We start from the raw sequence: 22,631 nt of genomic DNA on the forward strand, positions 1-22,631 counted from the left end.
TCTAATAATTCTAGAACCTGTCACTAAAGTATTATCCTACTGGTACTTTTTCCATATTAAAAAAAAAAAAAAAATCTGAAAATTTCTATTTGTAATCTCTCCAAAAGCATCTGAGGCTTCAAACGAAGCTTCTGCATGTTAAAAAGTATTTCTAAAATTTTGCATAATTTGAACTGATTTGTTTTCAGTATGGTCAGACTTCTAACCATTGCTTTTCTTTTTCAGGAGAGCATAGATTTGGGTGAGATCATGTTTTCCCTTTGTTATTTGCCTACTGCTGGGAGAATGACATTAACAGTCATCAAATGTAGAAATCTCAAAGCAATGGATATAACTGGTGCATCAGGTGAATCTACTTTTTTAAATAACAGGACAGAGTCTATTCAGAAAGGTAGCAAATAGCAGCTTCTTATTTCTTTATGTTGCAAAATGGAAATAGCGAGAGAGTTGGTGTAGGCCCTATTTAGATCTACTTGCTTTTTTTGGTCTGGCAGTGGTATGCCTATACCATTCTTTTGTGTGCGTGTTGAAAGCGCTGTTGTCTAGCATCACTAAGACCTGTGTAATTTTCTGTCTTATTAGTATGACAGTCATACCAAAATACTGCTTTTTAAATTCATATTTGAATGACTTTAAGTCCAAATGTATACAACTGATTATCTGTTACTCAGATCCATATGTCAAAGTATCACTGATGTGTGAAGGTCGAAGACTGAAAAAGCGGAAAACAACTACAAAGAAGAACACACTCAATCCAGTTTATAACGAGGCCATCATCTTCGATATCCCCCCAGAGAACGTGGACCAGGTCAGCCTCTCCATTGCGGTGATGGATTACGATCGGTAAGCACAGTTTGCTCTCTGAACATTAATCTTGAGTGAGACGTTTTCTTATCATTGTAAGCAACTGTTTTTCACCTCTCTGAACTTTCAAGTGTCACAGAAAATAGATCCTTTGGGCCTTTTCCTAAAATGATTTAAAGCTTCTATGCCTTTTAGAGCTCAAATGATTTTATCTGTGTCATAAATAACTATGATGAAGAAGTAACATGCCTGAATCGTGTCATGTGCCACTAGCATTGGTATACATTTCTGTCCCCGTCTAGTGGCTGGACTATGTAAGATCTTTATAAATCAATTATGTGTTCCATTTTAAAAAAAAGGCATTTATACTTCTAATTTCTATTTGAATTCAGGCATATGAAATCAATGAAAATTTGGAAGCTTAGGTGTGAATTAAATGCCTAATTACCCCATTGAATTTGGTCATAATTAATCCTTTGGTTGAAGCAATAGAGACACTTTATACACCTTGGGTTCAGCCCTCGTTGATAACATATCCAGGCCTCAACTAATTCATGTTCTCACAGAGAATTCACAGGAAGAGACTCCTGCTTAGAATAGCCCAAGGACTGCAGGTTAAATTAGAAAGTGATGGACAGAATCATGCCTGAGCCCAGTCTGCTTCACTCAAGTGCCATTAGTAGTGAGCACTAGAGATTGCAGGGCAAATAAACAGTGAAAGTCTAGTTTAGTAACACAGAACTTCAAGTTATTTTTCCTCATCATTAAATTTCTGATGCTCCACCAACTTCTGTCAGGAAGACATTCTTCCTCAGCTCTGAAAGGGGCACAACTGTGCCTTGAGAGAGAGAACGGTTCCGCAACTTGTGCACCTTAGTCCTCTTCAACTGCTACTTTCAAAACATTTGCTAAGAAGGTAGATACCAATATTCTAATGTACATACAGGCAAGGTAAAGACTCCAGTCCCTCAGTCAGTCTATGGCATGCCAATAGTATGGAAGTAGTAAGGTATAGCTTATTGTGGATATATACGTGGGTATATCCTGAAGGGAAGTTGCCTTTCACACCTTCCGTTGAAGTTTCAATGGCCACCACAGTTAGAGCTGAGAAATACAGTGCGAAACAATGTCTGAGGCATTTGGAACAGGAAATATATTCCCTGCCATAGTCCTTCACTTTCCTGTCCCACAAAATGTAAGCATGTTTTCCTTCTAGATGATTCCCTGTGTCACGGTCCTTCTCTGTCCTTGTGTCTTTGGGGTTGTAACTTTTTGATAGTAAAGGTTAAGCCTTCATCACTATTTTGATAACACGTAGCAGCACTCTGGAAGTGACTAGAATTTTTGGATACTGCCATTACACAGCTTAATATTAGTATGCTACCACTAAAGTAATGTGTATATTAAATAAAGTTACAACCTTGGGCATCATCTATTCTGTACTGTGATGAACCAGTCAACTGAATCATGCATCAGGCATGATATTAAAACAATTTTCATTAAAAAGAAATTCTACTTTCTTACAATTCTCAGAGTAGGGCACAATGAGGTCATTGGGGTATGTCGGACAGGAATTGATGCTGAAGGCCTCGGAAGAGATCATTGGAATGAAATGCTGGCTTACCCACGTAAACCAATAACTCATTGGCATCCACTAGTAGAGGTAAGACGTAGCCAAATTCTCTCTTTCTCAGTGTATTAAATTAATTCTTTCTCACACGTTTATGAGCTTCTGAGAATCATGAAAATCTGTGCAGCATGAGTGTCACTGCCCATTTATGGGGCAGGTATAAGATCCTTAGGACAACCTAAATCTAGCAGCATGGCAGGTCAGCCAGGTGAATGGTCGGCAAGTTACCTGGTTTGTATAGGTTTATACGCCAGAACAAGCCTTTCCTTGAGCTGCTGAAAGCTGGATGAAGAAGTACAAAGATCATAAATTCACCCAGAGTTGGAGGGGAGCATTTCAGCCACTTGTATCACACTCAGATAGAAGATAGAAGGCCTTAAGTCTCCAGGGTGAATTTTCTCATGCAAGGGACTGTTACATATATGTACTTTGGTTCAAATGCTGCCATTGCTATGCAGAAGTAACCTTTACGGCAATTTGGCGGTTTAATGTTTATTTAAATGTGCCATTACAAAAATTTCCATGATCCACTGGCAGCATTGTAACATTAAAACCTTTAAAACATCCACTTAGAAAAGACTATCTGCAAGCATTTCAAAAGCAATCGTTTCCTATTCAAAAATCTTTAGCACTAAAGAGTTAAGTTGCTAAAATATTAATCTGAGACTGACCTGCTAATTAGGCTAAGTTGAGGCAATGTACCAGCAGCTACTTCTAGAATTATTAAGACACTTATTGGAAGCTTTTTCAAATGCATGGGTGATTATACCTACAACTCCCTGAGCTTAGAGAGGAGCCTGCTGTGACCACATCTTACTGGTTTTCTGTATACAAAATGCTCTCTGGCTTTGGGTTTGGAAGGGCTTCATACTGAAGCCCTGAAAGCAGCAGGCCCTGCTTTGGGACCAAGAGGACACAGTGTTTAGCCTCTTATGAACCAATCTCTGTAGGAAAATCATTTGCCGTCTGAGATGGCACTGGCCATTTGGTTTCTCCACTGTGCAGCACATGGCTACACAGAATCTCCAGGGACAGGTAGAAAAAGCCCAATATTATGGCTCCAGTTAAACTGCAAAAGAAGAATATGGGGGTAGGGAAACTGAGCCAGTGCAGGAGAGAAGCCTCTTCTCAGAGGTTCCTGCCTCTCTCTGAGTTATGTAGTTTGGGGGCAGAGGAACCACCCCTGAGTGGTGAAATAAGCCTACTCCTGTGGAATGAGTCAGAGAGGGTTTTCAGGAGGTCACTTGAGGAATTCCCTTTCCATTGCTAGTTCTGCTGGAAACTTTGATGCAGAAAGAATTGATTAAAAACTTGGTTTTGATTATCACCAGAAAAACAACTGAGAGGATCTAATTGTGATTCTTGTTTTCCTGTGGGGGTTTCCTTTATCCTCAGAAACAATTGTGACGCATGGACAGAAATGATGACATTCGTAAAACTAACACTTTTCTTTCAGTTACCTGGCCGAGCAACGAGTTTTGATAGCCAGGGATCTTGTTCATCACCAAAACCACCACTTACGCCCTAGGGCACGAGAATGGATTCATCGTGTTCAATGTCCAAAGCTCCCATGTAGCTCACATCTCCATTAACCGAAGGTTTGGCTTCCGCAAATGAACTATATCCATATTTTTGTATTAAAATACATTTTTCCTATTTTAAGTCTTATATTACAGTTTATAATAATTTCTTAACTTATAAATGAAGTTTACTTGAGCCAAATACAATCCTTGCTCATGCAAATTCATTCATTGGTTTTCTCTCTGGCTTATATCCAGTGTCATATCCAAGCAGTATTTTGGTATGAGCTGTACCTTTGCATAGACAAAGAAATTAGAAAAAAAAAATCTCTTCAGCAATTCAAAACAACCGCAGCTTGTAATGCGTACTTCTATTGAGGTAGAACAAATAGTCATATATAGCTCTTGTAGTAAGTTTCCTCTAAATTGCACTAAATCCTGTATGACTTCTCAAGATAACACTTCAAAGTGGACACTGCATGAAAAGACAGCTGTTGTCACGTTTTGACTGTTTGTAAAGTTAGTTCACTTACGGGTAGGGAGGAAGGACTGAATAAAAGCCCACTGAAGCTGACAGGGAGCTGTCAGGACCCTGACAGGGAGGACCCTACTTTCTGCACTGGATTTTAGTTCAGCCCTTATGGACTAGGTCCCGCAACTGGGGCTACGCAGTTCGACTCTTCCGGCACTCAGCAGGCCGACTGCATGCACAGGACCTCATCCACCTGCCCAGCACGACTACACAAGGCACGTGCACCCAGGCAGAGGGCCAGACTCATGCAGCCATTTCACTTCACTGGCTGATTCGGAGCCAGTGTGGGTATCTCTGTATTGGCGCTGAGCAACGCTGGTGTGAGTACCGTTTGGACGGCAAATGTGTCCGTGCTGAGTCCTGCTGAGGTCGGTGCAGCACCACAGAGATGTAAGTGTATCCTGATGTGGTGGATCCAGCACTTCTAAAACAGCCCATTTGCTGTGAGTGTCATGCAGTCCTTACTCAGTCCTTATTCAGGCCAAACTGTAGCTGAGTGAATACTCTGAAGTAAAATAATTTATTTAAAGAATTTTAGCTGTTCAAAAACTGACCAGCACCTGCAGTTACACACAACATACTTGTGATTCTTGATTTAGTGCAGCAATATTAAATTTGTTTGAAGTTATTTTGACTGAGTACATAGCTCACAATGGGATTGTTGCTGGTCCCTGGCTGGATGCCTTGAGAGTTAGGTATCCAGTATTTATGAATTTGAGATGTGCTTTTTATCAGTATATGGAGAGAGAAATCAAAATGTAACAATTTTATAAACTAGTCAACTCATATATTAGAACATACAGTGATAGCAAATTCAAAGAAATGTTAGCTGAAGTGAGCTAGCTGAAAAACTGGAAGAGAATTGCAAATTATTTTTTGGACTTGTTTTTTGATAGCATTAAAATTTACCTCAATCAGATAGTTATTTTCTTCATATTTTCCTATAAAAGGCCCTGTGAAGGACTGCATGATTTGGCGTGGGGTTTTGAAAGGTGAATTGCAAGTAGAAAAAAGTTGGGGTGGTTGCTTTTTTTTGTATCTTTGTAATGTATAAGGAAGGCTGTGAAGATAATATTTTCCAGAGTAGCATGTTTACAGAAGAAACGTGTCATAACAAATGCCAATGTGTTCCATAATAATGAAAGAATTTGTGAGAATTAATCTGATTATGAAGGGAAAAAGGTTTTAGGCAACCTTCTAAAGAATCATTTTGGCTTGGTTTGTTTTGCCCAGTTAACATGGAATATGTTTATAAAGATCCAGTCCCTCCATTCCTTTAACTAATACCTGAGACAGTCAAATATGCCTTAAAGTGTCTTAACTGCACCAGGAAAGCTAGGAAGGAAGGATGGTCTTAACATTCCAGGTATTTCTGAGGCAAAAAAATATCAGGTATAAAATAATTTCATACATACACCGAAAGTGAATAAACAAATTAAGCTTTCAGGCATTCTTTACATATTAAAAAAAAAAAAAAAAAGAGGCTCCAGCCCAAGTTTTTGAATGTCCATTGCAGATTGCTTTTCCTGGCCTCTTGGTAGAAATAGTTTTTTTCCAGAGAGGGTTGGTAATGCTGTCCACTGATCCTCTGTCCTCAAGATTGTATTTTAATCACAGCAAATATAGAGCAGTCTTGCAGAATTTCATTCCTCCTTTTGGTCTGAGTGAGTAATTTTTTAATCGGAGAACAAGCTCTCCTTTGTGGGGACTTCTCCCATCATTGTCATCATCATGAGATTTCGTGGCCTAGATCATTTTCACAGTGATTTTGCAAGATTGTTAGAGATACATATATACATGTGGAGATTGAAAAGCTATTATTTTGTGTATACGTTTATCTTAATATAAATTATATCAGAAGTGGCCTTTGTGGCCTAGAAGATACTTTTTGTAATGTGGTACTGTAACAGTTGACTAAATATTCTTTGCACTTTTTTGCACCTAATATCCAAAAAGCTAACAATTTCACAATCAAATGTAGCATAAGTGTTCAGCAATGAGCAACATCTTTTTAACTGTTTCATTGTTCTGTTAGTATCGTGTATGTTTCATTACAAATAGTAAAATATTTCAATTTTCAGTTTCTTAAATTTAAATGATTATCAAACACCAAAGGAAGAATAGCTCAGTTTGTTCCCACTTGTTGATTTTTTTAGTATTGTTAATAACAATAGTGAATGACTTCTGTATTTAAACTTGAATTAGAGGTGCTCTGCATCTATGAAAAATCAGTCTGCAGTATTGTCAAGATATGTAACTTCAGAAACGCTCTCCTGGTTAATTCTCTTTAATCCCTTATCAGTGATTAATAGAATTAATGTGAAAGATGATTTAACATTTTTCATTTTTCACTGATATCTTAGGTATCTCACAAGACAGGGTATATATCCATTGGCTTTAGAGCCTGGTTCACAAGTTACTTTCTGAGTGTACTCACAAAAAAGTACTCTCTGAGTGAGAACAGCAGTTTCAGGCAATGAATATGTTGCTTTATGTAGCTCTTCATGTTTTAACTGGCAGAAGAGGTGTAAACTCCCTGCCCCATCCTGCATGTTTATATGTTGCTTATCTGCCATGTTACAAACAGTAGCCTAATTTGAGAAAAACTGAATTTGGCAAACGATTGGTGTAAAGTATACTCTAGTAATTTTACAACAATTTGAAAAGCTCACATTTCTAAAAGCCAGAGTTATTTTTTATTGAAATGATTTACTGGAAACCTTAACTCTATTTAATAAGAATTGTAGTTTTGCACTGCAGAGCTTTTTTATACTTTCAAAACAGTAAACCACAGAACCGTACAGAGAACGTACAAGATGGATTAAGTGGTTCCAGGGGAGCTGCTAAATTTTTATATTTATTTTCAATAATGCACTGGAAAGTGAAAAAGCCCACATACAAATGTATCTAAAGAGCCATTCTAGTCTTTTGGGTGAATATTGTTTTCAAACAACTGTTTCCCCTCCCCACATTAAATAAGTTTTCAGGGACCATTAGATTTGCTCTAAGCAACCATAAAATTGTTATTAGGTCTATGCAAAATGTAAAGTAGGACCCTAAAACATAGGTAGATTTAGGATTCCAGTGCAGCTGCAAACAATAGCTTATGCTCAATAAGATGTAGGTCACATATTCCACTCCTTTATTTGAACTTTAAATCTCTATATTATATACTTCTGCTGATGTGGTCCTTCCCCTTACTCCCCGAGCAAGTAAGTGTGTGTTTCCCCCTAGCTCTTGTCTGTACTGGGCTTCTGTTCAGTTAGTAGAAACTTGACCCTTAGTCTGCACTGCTGAAAGATAACTCCTGGCCTTAACACGTGGGAGTATGAAACCTGTGGGCTTTTGACCAATAGGTTTAGGATAGCTGCATCTTTATTATCATGCTACAGAAAGCTGACAAGGAAGTAACTTCTCTTCTCCAAAGTCCTTTATGATCATCAGAGTTACAGTAATATTGTATTGTGAGCTTTTTGGCTTCTAGAAAGCACTAAGAGAACTAAATGCATATTCCTTAGCTGTTGGCCAGGAACAGAGAAAGTAGCCAGGACTCACTAAGATAAAACAAAATCTAGTACACCAGGTCGAAAGTTCCCCTTCAAAATTGGTTTTTCAATATATGGACTTTTTTTGACATCTTATATATAAGTAACAAAACTAGACATTTTTCTTAAACAATCATAGCCACATTCAATATGTTTTAAGAAAATTTTGAGCAAGCATGAAATATTTCCATTTGGGTTAAATTTTTCCAAAGGAAAAAGCAATCACTTTCTAACTACTTCTTTCTATGGATGCATTTTCTTAACAATGTTAAGAAAACAAAGTTTCCAAAAAAAGATTTATTCAATTCATCCATTTCTCCTACTTCTCAGTTTTTTTATTGGCTTCAATTAAATCCTTTTGAAAGTTTTGACCATGGTGATGCACAACACATATGTGATGATCTACTTCCCAGATTACTTTGCTATATTTTTGTAATCAACTAACTGATTATATTCCACACACTTTTATATGTATTAACTTTTTATTACACTCCATTAATTTGATTAATGGTCTTACTTTATACAACTCTTGAAATCATTTGACTATATTTTTAGACTGTGCAAAAGATAAAAAAAATGGGTGAGGAACTATTTTAGAACTCAGTAGCAGAGCTCTTTTCTTGCTGAAAATGCCAAATTTTTCAGAATTCCATGAATGTGCCTGAAAAAATTGAAGTTTTCTTATTTAAGCATGCAAAAAAATTGATTTGCACACACAAGTATTTGCACTTGCAAAATGTATAATCATTGTTATTTAGTACTTCTATTACAACAGAACAACCAGGCCTAATCAGAAATAGGCCTCAATTTGTGATAAATACTGGGCAAGTCCATACTGAGAGACAGTTTCTTCACCCGAAAAGTTCATATGACTTTATTCCTACAAATGAATATGCTTGAAAATTCTCTAAGTGTGGAGTATGATCTGCATGTCCATTGTTAATTAGATGATATTAATTAACTTATGGACAAAACTCATAAAATAGCCAACAGACAATCCAAAATATGAATAAACTATAGTATATGATTAGAATATTAGTTGTGTTTGATAGAAAATGTTCTTTATCATTCACATCACAGATGACACTCCGTTCAATCCTTAGCTCACAGATTCACTTTTGCTTGGCTTCTGAGGCTTCTCTTTCTAAACTCTGCGCTCTCTAGTGTCAGAAAATAGGTAAAATGTGCCACACAACAGACCACAGAGCTGAGAAAGACAAAGGAAAATGACCGAGAGGATACGGTAATAAACGCACAGCTCTTCAGTGCAACTGCAAAGCTCTGAAATGAAAAGCTGCTTTTAAAACTGATAATCATTGCAATATTCATATCACTTGTCCTTTCTTCATGTACTGTAAAGCATGAAGAAAGTGGGAGGTTCCTGAATAAGAGTTACCATTAGGTACAGGAATTAACTTAGGTGCTGATGACGGCTATTTGCCATGTCCAAGACAAGCAATACCTTAACTTCAAAACTTTCTTTCCCTCCATGTTGTCATCCCAAATAAATAAATATCTCATACACAATTCCTCTTTTCTTTGGCCCTAACTGAAAATTGGCAGTTCTTTAATAGCATGCAGGAAACCAAGAGCTGAAACTCTTAAGAGAAAGTGAAGCCGCATGTGGGATTTAAATATCACAGGAGAATCTGGTCAGGAAAATAGAACTAACACCTTCAGCCTTGTGCTAAGTGCTAGGGGATGCTTGATGATAGCAAGTGCTCAGGGCTGTGATTTTTTATTTTATCTGATAGCACCTCTACAATGTTACTGTTGCTGGGAAACCTCTTCTTTACTGACTGAGAGAAGAGAATACCACTGGTGTTGCTATGTAGAGTTTTTCCACTCAAGCATAGACCGTGACTCTTATGTTACATGGGACTCGGTCTTGTGGAAGGACACAGAGCATGTAAAATCTTTAAAACAGGAAAAATCAGTTAAAGCACTGCCCTGTGCCATCACAAGGACTATTCACTTTGTTGATATTAAGGACAAGCTTTGGTGCCTTACTACACTGACAGAGCGTTTCTTAGAGTGCTCTATAGTGCTAAGCCCATGTTAATAAATTGTTAATTAATCATGTTAGCATTACTGAAGATCCTCAGTGTCAACACTGGCAAAATATGACTAATAAATATAAGTACAGGTTAAGTAGATTCTTATAGTACCAGAGCTCTATCTAGTAGGGAAGACAGAAAGACTCTGATACATAATTCATGACAGTGTGCTCTGAAAGTTGCCTCTGCAGGAAGTCAGATAACTGCTGTGATGAAAGTGAAGCTTCTCCGTAATAATTTATGAATACATTATGTTGACTTAGCTATTGGTCTAAAATTAGGTGAGTCAAATAAGTAAGCTTTAGGGGGGAAAAAAAAAAAACAATGGGCAGAGCATATCTGACATCAAGGTGCCTCTTAGCAAAACCAGAGGTTTCCTGGAAGTTAATATCCACGCCGGTTGCTCTGGAGATTCTGCCAGCTCCACAGCCAGTCTCAAAAATGCATGTCATCCAAATGGTGAAAGCCCAGGCATGGCTAGGAAAAACAGAATAATAAAGATCAAGAGAGCTGTTTTAGAAAAGGGAAGATTTTTATTTGAGCATACTAGGATGCAAGCAGTTGCTGAGGTTCACAGAGAAATGAGATTGGATTAGTCTCCCATTAATGGGTAGGAAACCTTTATTTCCAAACAGATAAGCATATGGTCTGTTATTTTCAAATCCTTCTCTTCTAAATATTTAAGTTTACCATTAAACATTACGTTTTCAAGGGAGTATTCACAGGTTCCATGAAAAAAAAGTTTCAAATCCATTCAGACTTTCTGGGTTTGCACAGTTACGACAGAGACAGTGTCTCTGAGCCTAGCCTAACTGTACGAAGAACGTGAAATTCTACCTCTTCCCTGAAGAAGTGAAATCAGGAAGCCTGACGTGAAGGGTGAGGAGACGACAGACTGAGAAAGGGATGGGGGTACAACTGTTTCATGACAGCTCACAAAGAACTTTGCCACTGGTGTATCATACATGGCACAGCAAAAGAGTACCAGGAACATGTTTTCAGGGCTGTAACCTGCCCTGCGTACACTGTTTCGTTCTCCCTCAAAATAAAAACATGGAAATGTTTTGGAGAGATTACTTTCAAGAATAGTTTGGGATATTTTTATACCTTGGGAATTCAAAAACCTGAAGTAAAAGGAATCTAACCGTGCATCCACTCATGTGAAGAAAGGGTGAAGAATATCAAAACCTTCAGTAAAAATCCATAAAGCTCTAGAACATGCCTAAACTTGCTTTCCTATGTAGAAAAATAGTATAGATTTAAGATCTGATATCTTGAGACCACTTAGAGTTAAAAGGAAAGGATATATTTCCTACTGTACAACTATCTTTTCTTGCAGTTACAGAGTTCCTGCCTTGTTTAGGCCTTATGTGATTCCTGTTATCAGAGATGTTCTAAAAAAATGCTTGTCAACATAAGAGACTGGCATTTTAGGCATTTAACGTTACTATCACCAAAAAGCAACCTGTTTTTTGGGGGCAGCTCGCAGATAAATTTCTGGGGAGGAGGCGTTGTGGGCCGTCAGCTGTTTTTATAAAGCAGGTCTGTTTATATGAATACACTTACAGTTTGCAAGAGGGAAGACATAAAGGGGACATGTTGGTTTGTTTAATAAGCTATGAGTTGAGACTGTTAGTTGCATCAGAAGTGAAGAGGAATGAACAAGTAAGAAATTTAAATGCTTTTGTAGCGTCTGAGTTATGAACACAAGAGAAGAAAGGAGGAAAAGAAAGCCCACTGAGCATGTAAAAAGCTCTCTAGGAAAATCTGTTAAAAATGAAAGTGGAAAATATAAGAAAGGAATGAATTGAGAGTGTTTTCAATGGTCAGAAAATGTGCATGTAGCAAACACTTCCAAAAGAGAGATTTTACATGCAATTCGCCGACCTCATGTCTTGTACAGTTGTTGGCAAGCTTGCAGGGATAATGGGGAGCCATATTGCAGACCATAGGTCTATTCTTAAAATAAAATTGGCTCTCAACCCCAGAGATCCTGATCGTGGAGGATTTACACAGCAAAGAGCACTATCAATTGCTCATGACATATCCTCCTCCTGGTCTATCTCTTGCAGCATAATTGGGGCAAAAAGGCACGTAGTCAAGGTGTGCTCAGACACATTTCTCTCTAGTTTCTGTAATGGCCTCTTAATTTATTGGCACCTGACATAGATTTGAGAGTCTCTGAAAGGTGAAAAATCATTTTTATTTAATGTTACCTCTCGCATTTTCAAAGCTTCAGACAATCAGTGCTTAAACTAAAAACTATTAGGAAACACCTTTTGAAAATGCTGCTGTGGTTCACAAGGTACCAGTTTTATTTTCAAGTCATGGCTAGACTAATGTCACACAGTGGTAGAAGAGTCACTGGGCTGTTGCAGGTGCCAATTCTGAGATGACTCACAAAAGTGAGGTCGTAATTATAGTGTATTTCTCACTGAATGTCCTATAGCTCTTTGTGTATGGTAGGGTCCTGGAACTGATGTTCCAGATAAATTCCATCTCCTCCTATTCTTCCTATTCATGCAGGTTCAGCTGAATAGTGAATTCTTCTTCCTTTGTCCTAAATTGTCACATAGTACTGGGTGTGCTGTGATTGCTTCGCCCTGGGAGTGGCTGCATTTTACCAAAAATTAGAGTGATCAATACATGACCATTACTTCCCTCATCACAGTTTTCTGAGGCTTAATTGCATAATAATTGTTATGAGGGAAATGACTACATAGCTGAACAAGTCATAGAGGTGCCAAATGTACATATTTTTGGCAGATGGGTATGTGTGGAGGGGTGTATGTCTTCTTTAGGTAAAGAGAGACTTGGCTACGCCAGAAAACAAAAAAAGAGGAGATTCAGCAGACTCTCCAAAGAGCACTTTACACAGTATTGCATTTATTCCTTTCGTGCTTTACGCAGGGTAAGTGTTTAATGTTTTTAATTAACCTTATAGCACAGAAACTTGATTAATTTATTTAGCTCTTTAACCTTCTTGGTTCTTAGTCCACCAAATCATTCTTGATCTATTACTAAAATAAATTTGAGCCAGAGAATTAAAATTACCAACTATAAAGTGTACAGCTTTATCTCAGCCAGCAACTGAATCTACACAGCTAGACCGTTTATGTATTATTCCGAAAGGGAGCCTGGCACTACTGCACTTTAGCTACTTGCCAGTAGCAGACAGACAACTGTAGGTGATAGCCAGGAAGCTCTGAGGACTAATTTCTTAAATCTTAGGTCTGATTCTGCAAACCCTCAAGAAACAGGGCAACCCATGAAGTCCTACCTAAAGAGGGCTTGATAATGAGCAATCCATGCTGAGAAAGGAGACTTCGTTCAGATTATTTCAAGACATCTTTTAGAATTTTTTGCCTTGTTTTCTGTACTATTGTTAAAAACGAATTTTTTTTAAAGATAAAACTTTATAATTTAAGCAGAGCAAAAAGCGATACTCAAGTACCAATCTACTCATGCACTGAAGATAATATTGACGCAAAAAAAAAATTTAAAGCCTTTTAGCAAAAATACTCATGACAGCAAAATATAAAGATGCTGATAAGAAGACATTCAGCTTTTCCTGTGATTTTTTTTTCCCTTTTTTAATTAGAATTGAAACACTTCACTCCCTTTTTTTGGTTCTCTCAAGAAAATCACAAAATGATAACTTTATCTACTGTAGCTTTAATATTTATTAAAATAATATAGCACAAAAAGTGATTAATTCAGTCCTGTAAGGTATACTTTTAACAATAATACACATTCGTATATTTTGCATTAATAAAGAAAGCTTACTGAAGTCTATTCATTACCGTTATATTTCCAATATACAAGAATTGTAATATGCTTTCAAAACAATTTTTCTTTTAAATTTATTCATTATTGTTAATTAAAATCAAAATATTTTTAATATCATGGCAATAGACCATTAAATATATCCAGCAAAATGGTTCTGTAGGTCTTTTTAATATGTCATTTCTTTCTGAAGCACAGCGTTATGTACTTGACTAGCCCACCGTTGAAATCAAGCAGAAATATTGCCATTGATTTCAATTGGCTTTGCATCAGATTGCATGTGATGACGTATGGTAGCATCTTATGAAACAAACCTAGTAAGGAGTCTTGAGGCAAGCAGAATGGATTCTCTTATATCCACCATGGATGTTTGTGGCTTGCTGACAATTCAGATTGTATTCAAAGTCTTCAGTCCATCTCTAGGGTATGAACTGTTACTGCATAAGTTGGTTTTACTAATACTGATAAGAAATATGAGCCTTAGTTGCCTGATTTGGTGAATAAAAAAATCTGATCTCTGTAGTCAGGCATAGAGGTCAGATGTATTTTTATTGGACTTTTCCCTCTCAGTAGTGGCCTACAGTTTTCCATATGATGCCATCTTGCTACTGAAGCTCAGAGTGTCTGTATAGATTAAATCTTTAGTATGTAACATTTAGATAATCCTGTGGCATATCAGATGAGAAGCACTTCTTTTCACTTTATATTTCTATGGAGAAAGAGTAAAGAAAATTTACTTTTGCTAAATAAACAGAAAACAATTTCTCAGTGTAAGGAAAAAGTATAGATATATATTTCATATTGCGTCTTACTTCCTCTTCTTTGAAATGCGAGTCTAAACTCTTCCCCTTCTGTTTACATGAGTTGTCTCAATAGGATACATTGGACTGAAATGCACATGTCTAAGGAGGGGATATGGCTAGTTCTCTACCCTACAAGTGGCCGCTGTTGGTGTTGTGATTTGGAGAGGCACTTCTGACTCGTGCATTCTCCCCTTTGTCATGGAGCTCGCAATAAGGGCCTTTGTTCAGCAAATCAGTTGAAATATTTTTAAACATGAGCTGCTGGTTGAGTCTCCTTGAAGTCACTATGACTTGGGTGTACGCCTTGAATGAAGCAGCTGCTCAGGTGCTTTGCTGAATAGGAATGGACTGATGTAGTGGGTCTTATGGCTAGTCTATGCTAAAAGCACATTTCAGCACCCTCCATGCCAGCTTAGCTGTACTAGCCAGGAAAGAGTAGGCAAAGCCAATTCCGTTTACTCACTGTCCTGCTCTGCCCAGTCCTCCCCACCTTAGGAAGCGGGCCGGTGGCGCCTGCTCCTTGCACATGAGCCGAAAATCCCTGTAGCCACTGCAAGAGGAGTCCTTAAAAGCCTCTCATTTCTTCTCATGAGCATGTCATCCAAATTACATTCAAGCTGATTGGCTTTGAGGGGCTCCTCGTGAGAATTGGAGTAGATTGTAGAAATTAGCCACATCTTTCCTTCAGCAGAGAACATTTTGTTTTACTAGTAGATGCTTCTTTGTGGGGAAGGCATTCTCCAGAGTGTGTGCTTTCAAAGGTAGGAAGTTAAATTGGAGTTCTTGGCCATAAGAAATGTTGACAGCTAAAGAAATACTTAATATTTTAAAATACTAGAAGAAAGCACCTGGTACAATGTCCATCAGAGTAGGCATCTTTGATGTGACAGTGTGGGGTACTGGACGAGGCCCTAACTGGCTCAACTCTAACAGAACTCCCTACCTTTAAAATAATCTTTATGATTAGATCACAAATGTTGCCAAGTCTATGTAGCTTACAAAGAACTACAGAGTTCTAAGATTTTTGTCTCTTCTTGCTATTTGGTGTTGGCTGACCAAGACTAGTCATAATAATATTAAATACCTGACTGTTTTAGTACCCTTTATTCAGTGTTCATGACGTGACTTTTTAAATGAAGTCTGTGATTTGATACCTAGCCATTGTTCAAGTCAATATCCTTGGCTTCTGCGTTATAGAGACAAGAAAACAAAACTTTTTGAACTCGTGTTACTGGCTTTTTGTATGCGCTAAATGGCCATTTGTGAAACTTGAGAGCATATAGTTGTACTACTGATAGTAAATGTTTTTTTGCACTAGCCTCTAAGAGCTGTAACACATTTCAGTATTTTTACAATGTATTCTCCAGGAAGTGTGAATCTATTTGTCAGTTCTGAAAAAAATATGTAACAATGAAACCTCACAAGATGTTATGAAGTGTACAGTTTGTGATAATTTTATATTAAAAAAGAAAAGAAAAAGAAAAGAACACATTTGAAATAATTTTATTCTAATTGTTTCATATGTATTTTGAACAAGAAATAAAGTGATTAAAATTATTCACTTTCTTGTCTTTTTTACAAACTGTTCAAAAGTAATTAGAGATCAAAGGGTTGGTTTTTTGCATTCTATTTTACAAGACAACACTACTGGACAGTACTGAAAAAGATTGCTATCAGCTCTACCTTTGAAGCTATAAATAGGTGTCCTGACCATCTTTTCCCATTTTTTCTCTTTTTCGTGCCAGAATTCCCTATGCACCAACAGTATATTCCCATTAACTTAATTCCTTAAGATCAAGCTCTAAACATGAAAAATATTTTCATTTTCGTTTCCATGCCTGTGAAGAGGCAGAAGACTCATGAACTTTTGATACCAGGTTGAAAACCCCTACCTATACTAAAGCATCATTACACAGTGTTTTCTTCTAATTAATCTGTTACTTTAAAAGTCTACACAATGAGGAGTACGTTTTTGCTATCAGCTTTGCAGAACTGGAGACAGAACATCTTTGAATGAAGAACTATGAAATCAAGCAGCTCTATTACATTAACGTGTATTTTGTGTAATGCTTTTCACATTATCTTTGCATTCGTGCTATGATATTATTCACTGTAATCCTCACAGCCATTAGACCATAGTGTAAATAATGGCTCAATTATTCAGTTTAAGATTATTAAAGTATTTCACTTAAGAGACATAAGCCTTATTTCCAATTGCCTTCTTCCTAGTTGCCTAATCATTGAAACTAAACAGACACAAATTTTACTGCCATATAAGGAAGAAAGCCAGATTTGGACAGGGCTTATTTTAGGCCTAACTTAAGCTGGTGTTAATGACAACATATTATGAAGCAATGATGATCAAGGGGAGCCAGGCTAAAACATGTCAGATATTTTGTTGATTTTTACCAGGACACTATCCTTACAAGTGCAAACTTAAGTTACAAGTGCTTAATTTCAGTTCAACGTGATCTTTTTTAATCCTACCAGCTTACTTCTCTCTGATAAAAACTGGGGAAAAAAAAAACACTGTGGTATACCTGCGCTGTCTGAGAATATTGTCTGGAGAAAAATGATATGAGGGTTCAACATACAAGCAGTTGTTCTTTGGCATGCTTTTATAATTCTCCAGAGGTCAAATTAGGTATAAAGTATTGAGGTTCCTGTCCTGCTTCTGATCTCTGCTGGCAGAACATTAATCTATCCCTAGTCAAATTGCCTGCTTAAGATATTAAATGCAATTTGCCTTTCAGCTCTAGTGTGGGGTTTGGCTTACATCTGTGATTGAAAGAGTCAATTTTCTTTGAAAAATTGCCTGTCTTTATTTAGCAAGGATAATGTCATTCCATTTTGACATCATTGCCTTTAATCGTAATATTTCCTCTTTAGTATATAAAAAACTCATATGCATTAAAAGGATCAGTTATCGTGGTTTATTTTAAAAAATTAGCTGCTATGATCACTCACAGAGAAGCATATCACCTTCTCCAAGATTTCTTTTTGATCTGTGCTATATATTTTTCTATTAAATTCCTAATTCTTGTACCTAAATCCTTCCTGAATATTTCTGCATTGCTTAAAATAATCCTAATCCTAGCTCCTTAAAATAAGTGACTAAGTTTACTAGCCCACAGAGCAGCTGGAGAATGTGAAAGTTAAGAAGGCTGGAGAACCAGAAAGGAAGGCAGGAGCAGATTTATCAGGAAAAGGGGAGAAGTGGAAAGGGCAAATATACCTGCAGGAGATTTAGCCTTTCTCCTAATCCTGTCTCCTGCTCCAATCATGGAGCAAAAGTCGGATGTTTCCCAGGGTGGCAGCATGGCTTCTCTTCAGCTCGCCAGCGGGCTGTACCAGCTCGCAGCATTTTCAGATTGCCACGTATTTACAGATAGCTTTATGGTTTGGGGAAACCTATCAGAACTTTTGGTGGCTGGGGGTTGTACTTTTGTTGACTCCCATTCCAGCTTGCCTCAGAAATAAAGTTATTGCATCCTATTGACTTAATGAGAGGGAAAGGGCTCTTTTAAAGGGCTGCCCTGCTTTAGCTCTTTAGACAGTGAAAAATAAACATGATATAATTTCAGAACTTATGAAATATTCTTGCAAGCAGACAAGAATATCCTGTGCCAGGCAATGCATACTATTACCACAACTTTAAAAGTGATGCAGAAGAAATGGGGGATCAGAACTAAATCCAGATCTCCTATCTTCAAGGCTACAAAGCTACCTTTAGATGGCCTGGTACTTTGCATGGACTATATGAGACTCTCCCAAAGGAAAAATTGTTATGCATATGCAGACAGAAGATGAATTTAAAAATATATACATATTGTGTTCTGTTATCCTGCTAAAATAGATTGGTTCACATGAGCAAACAGAAATACTATTTTCTCACTGTATTACCTACCATGTCATTTTGAAAGTTGAATAAAAGCCCTCCCACTGCTACTATTGTAGATAGCAGAATCTATTGTTTAATCCAAATAACAGAAGTATGTATTTTTAGTACAAAAGGTCTTGCATGAACTCCATTCTCCATACTGCTTACATGCAGCTCAGCTGATCACCATGCTGGATGTATTCATACAAAACAGATTATTTCAAAAGCTTTAAGTCTATGGCACTATAAAGATAGAAATCTTTATCACTTGTCACATTCTAGAGGTGATATTTTGGGAGCGGCACAAGTATCTCTGATTTGCACATGCACTGATTTCGCCTAACATGCCCACCATGCTTAAATTGCTCAATTATTCTTCATTTTAGAATTGTATAATGCAGCAATCACAGCCTAAATTCTGCTACTGAACTGGTGAACATACTCACTCCCACTGAGAAGCTTTTCTGCTTTCTCCAGCATTTACCTTTTCTGTGTTGAGGCTTTGTACTACAGCTCTTCAAAAGCAGCGGTTCTGTTTGTGTCAGTGTCATGCATCACGTGGATTAGTGGATTTCCAGATAAAAATGACCCCAGCCACTGTTTCCAATTTTATTTTTTCATAGCTTTTAAAAATAATTTCTCTTTATTCTAATACTGCTTCTTGAGGAAAATGATGAAGAAAACTGCATCACTCCTTTCTGAACTTCGAGCATCTTGGAAAATAGTTTCTTGTAATGGTAAATTTTAATGTGTTCAAACTTAGCCTTGTTCTGCAGCTCAAAAGAGTAAGCAAAGTTGACAAAAGTTTATTGTCTGTCCCAGTTGTAAAATAATATCAAACACAGAGCCCTTGCGGATCAAAACTTTCTTTAGAGTGACTGAACTAGAATAAAACATCTTTCTGTAGATTTGGTTGTTATGAAGCACTCACTGAGAGTCAAGAATGAAGCCAACACCTGAGATTTTACATATTAAATACCATAGCTGAGCTTATGTAAGATCAAATGATTTGTAGAGCCTTTGCAATAGGGTGATTGGCTAGAAATGTATCATGCACAGCTGACTGTCTTTTAAACATTGAATATTAATTTTGTCAGTAATATAAAATAAATATAGCTCCTACAGATACTGGAATATGATGACATTTTTTAACTTAAATATAGAAGAAACTAACAAAACAGAAGTATGGCTCGCTTATACTGAGATTTTATTTAACTTAGAATTTACTTTTGGGAATTCTCGACATTTGAGCTTTTGATTTCTGAGCTGTGTGTTCATTAAGTCTGCAAAAAAACCTGCCTTACTAGCTATATAAGCTTCTCAGCACTTGAGTCTTGTTCTTTAGGATACCTTTGTTAAAGCCAGCTTGTTAAAACCAAGACACAAGTATCAGTGTCAAATATTCCCAAATTTAAAATCTCAGAATAGCTTTCCTCAAGTGTATGTCCTGCCAAAGTAGTTCTGCTACAAGACAGCTGGAAACTAGTTATCTAACCCTCTTAGCTATTCATCCACCATCATTAACTAGTTGCAGCCAAGCAGAAAAGTACCTGTGCCCAGGTCCTTAAAGCCAGAGCGGTGACTGGCACGGCAGCCTATCTTCCACACCTGGGAGGCACTCAGAGAGAGAGCATCAAACAATTCCTGGCTGATTTTCCTTTGTGGCTTACGACTTAAACGTGCCAGGATTTATGCCCGTAGTGTCAGGCCTTCCAAGGGGCATGGGATGCATCTGGCTGGAGGGCCTCACCTTGGGACCAGAGAGCAGCGGCTCCACAGCTCACTAGTGGTGGGGAATTTGCAGCTTAGACAGTTTTGGCAGCATCGACAAGCAAAGAGAGAGGTGCTTCACAGGAGGAAGTTGCAGCAAGACTTTGGTTTGGAGGCTGGCTAAAAGGTGGAGGTGGGTGCTTTAGAAATGTTTCGCTGCTTGGAGATACCATCTCTTTATTCCTAAAGCCTGATAAAATCAAGGGGAGCCTTCCCACCAAGGTCAAAGGTTGGCAAGTGGGCAAGTCACACAAGCAGAAAACCGTGACAGGTATTCCCTCCTCTTCTTCCCCAGATCCAGAAAATCCCATTTCATGTTCAAAATGACCACCCATTGGAACAATGCAGGAAATGATTCTCACTATCTCACAAACATTTATGTTGGCAGCAGAATTTCATTCACATGTTCTAGGCATATTCTTTAAGGAGATCAGCATAACTGTAAATCCAACCACCGGTCAGGATGTTTCACAGATGTAGCTATTGGGGTGAGACAGAAGGAAGAAATCCAGGATAGATATAAAAAAAAAAAAAGAAAAAAAACACATCATCAAACCCCACAATCTTTGGCTGCTCTCAGCTGACTCCCCTTAGTTCCCTTGGCCTGATTTTAAAGTGACTTAAATAAGTATCTGTGGTAGTAAAACGAATGTCAGTCAGGCTGATAGAAATGTTTATCTGAACAGTAGTAGTAACACCTGTTTTCTAAGTTTTTCAAATGAAAGAATGAAAGCTGTATGGCACTATCCATCCATGGCACCGCATGGGGTCTAAGCTAACCCATTATGATAACCTGCCTACAGCGTGGTAATACAAGCTAATTTTGGTACCCATTTTATTGCATAAAGAACGCGTATGCTCATGTTAACTGTGATTGTCTTCCAAGTGCAGTGAGTTAGGCATAATTTTGACTGACATTGTTTTCTCTTAATATTTATCTGTGTGCTTCCCTGCTAGTAATAATTGGATTTAAATATTTACATTGAGCTCTAACTGAATTTGGGTGTTTAAGTTATATTATGCAGACAAATACAGGCTGCATACTCAAGTAAAATGATATCAAGCATAGCTTTCAGAAATGTAACTGAAAAGCTGTAAGATTTTAGATATGCTGTATGAGTGACTGTGAAAGCATATTATGAAATGAAATTCTTTTAATGCCTTGATTTTCTTCTCCTAATTTAGGAATCATATATGTGGTTAGGAAGCTCACATCCTGATTCTTTCTTATTACCAGTGAACATAAAATTCTATTTTGGTCTAGAGACCCTACCACAGAAGGTTATGGGCTTGTAGTAGAAAGAACTGTTGTACGATTCCCTTTCAGGCATGCCACTCATTCACCCAAAAGGCTTTCTTCCACACCGTTCGATCAGCTCCATTCCTTCACCTTTCATGGTCAGTCTTTAGGTGACTAGAGTGGGCCTCATCTCTCTCCCCATGGGCAAAGGTTATAAAATGCAGGATCAGCCTAGGGAAGCAAGCGGAATCTGTGACATTTCACTTTCTTCCTGGCTTCTCTTTCACTTCAGGAAGGAAAGCACATGTGATGGCTTTCCTCATAACAAGTTATTCTCCCCTCAACTGAGTTCATTTCCATTTGAAATGATACTTTGAGAAGAGGCAAAGCTTAGCAATCCTTTCCCTATCTTCTCTACCTCTCTACCTACATGAAGAGGAAGAACCATGACATGAATCTCCCCTCTGCATGATCGCAGCCTTCACTTGCGGAAGTTGTAGGAGAAAGTATGGGATGCTGGTTTACCTTGCTTCTCTGTATAAGCAAGGCCATGGCTTGTTCTTGAAGCAACTGGCTATACCCAGCTCCTCTACTCCGAGCAAAAGTGGACTCTCAGTTGCACTGTCCAGATAGGTGCTGTTTCCCACTAAATACAATTTTCAGCTGCAAAGGTAACTATCTGCCTTGCCCATGAGCATCTGCGCCTATGAAATAAGACTTACAACTGAAATAGAAATAAGAAGAGTTGGCAAAAAAAGGGAAGAGAAGGAGACAGGAATGGAACATACTCAGTTCTAGAGAAAATCATGCAGTTCTGACTCTGTAAGTGTATCACAGCTGTTGCGGCTTTGTTTTCATACAACCTCATGTACTCAACACTACAGACTAGTAGGTATTTCTAAAGAACTGCTTGGTACAAAGGAGTTTGAATTAAAAAAAGTAGCTATCTTTAAAACAGATGAAAGAAGGTGAGATGCTAAAGAGGATCATATCTTCACATCTTCAAAAGCTCTCAGAGTGACAGCTGATTGCCCAGTGAGTGATGACTCTTGCCAAGTGCTGGC

The 22,631-nt window shown here is 37.7% G+C and overlaps 1 protein-coding gene across 2 annotated transcripts in view; it reads left to right on the forward strand.

Moving 5' to 3' along the window:
- Positions 1-22,631, forward strand: part of SYT10 (synaptotagmin 10) — a 59,901-nt gene that overhangs the window by 31,199 nt on the left and 6,071 nt on the right. Inside the window, exons 4-7 of one of the 2 annotated variants that reach the window (XM_068945948.1) lie at positions 226-346; positions 672-843; positions 2,338-2,467; positions 3,891-5,140. In XM_068945948.1, the coding sequence (XP_068802049.1) occupies positions 226-346; positions 672-843; positions 2,338-2,467; positions 3,891-3,962 (495 nt within the window). In that variant the 3' untranslated portion in view covers positions 3,963-5,140. Of the gene's footprint in view, positions 1-225; positions 347-671; positions 844-2,337; positions 2,468-3,890; positions 5,141-22,631 lie in introns of those variants that run through there. The other variant, XM_068945958.1, reaches the window with a different exon arrangement.

Source organism: Struthio camelus, chromosome 1, assembly GCF_040807025.1.
Source record: "Struthio camelus isolate bStrCam1 chromosome 1, bStrCam1.hap1, whole genome shotgun sequence".
NCBI classification, from domain to species: domain Eukaryota; kingdom Metazoa; phylum Chordata; class Aves; order Struthioniformes; family Struthionidae; genus Struthio; species Struthio camelus.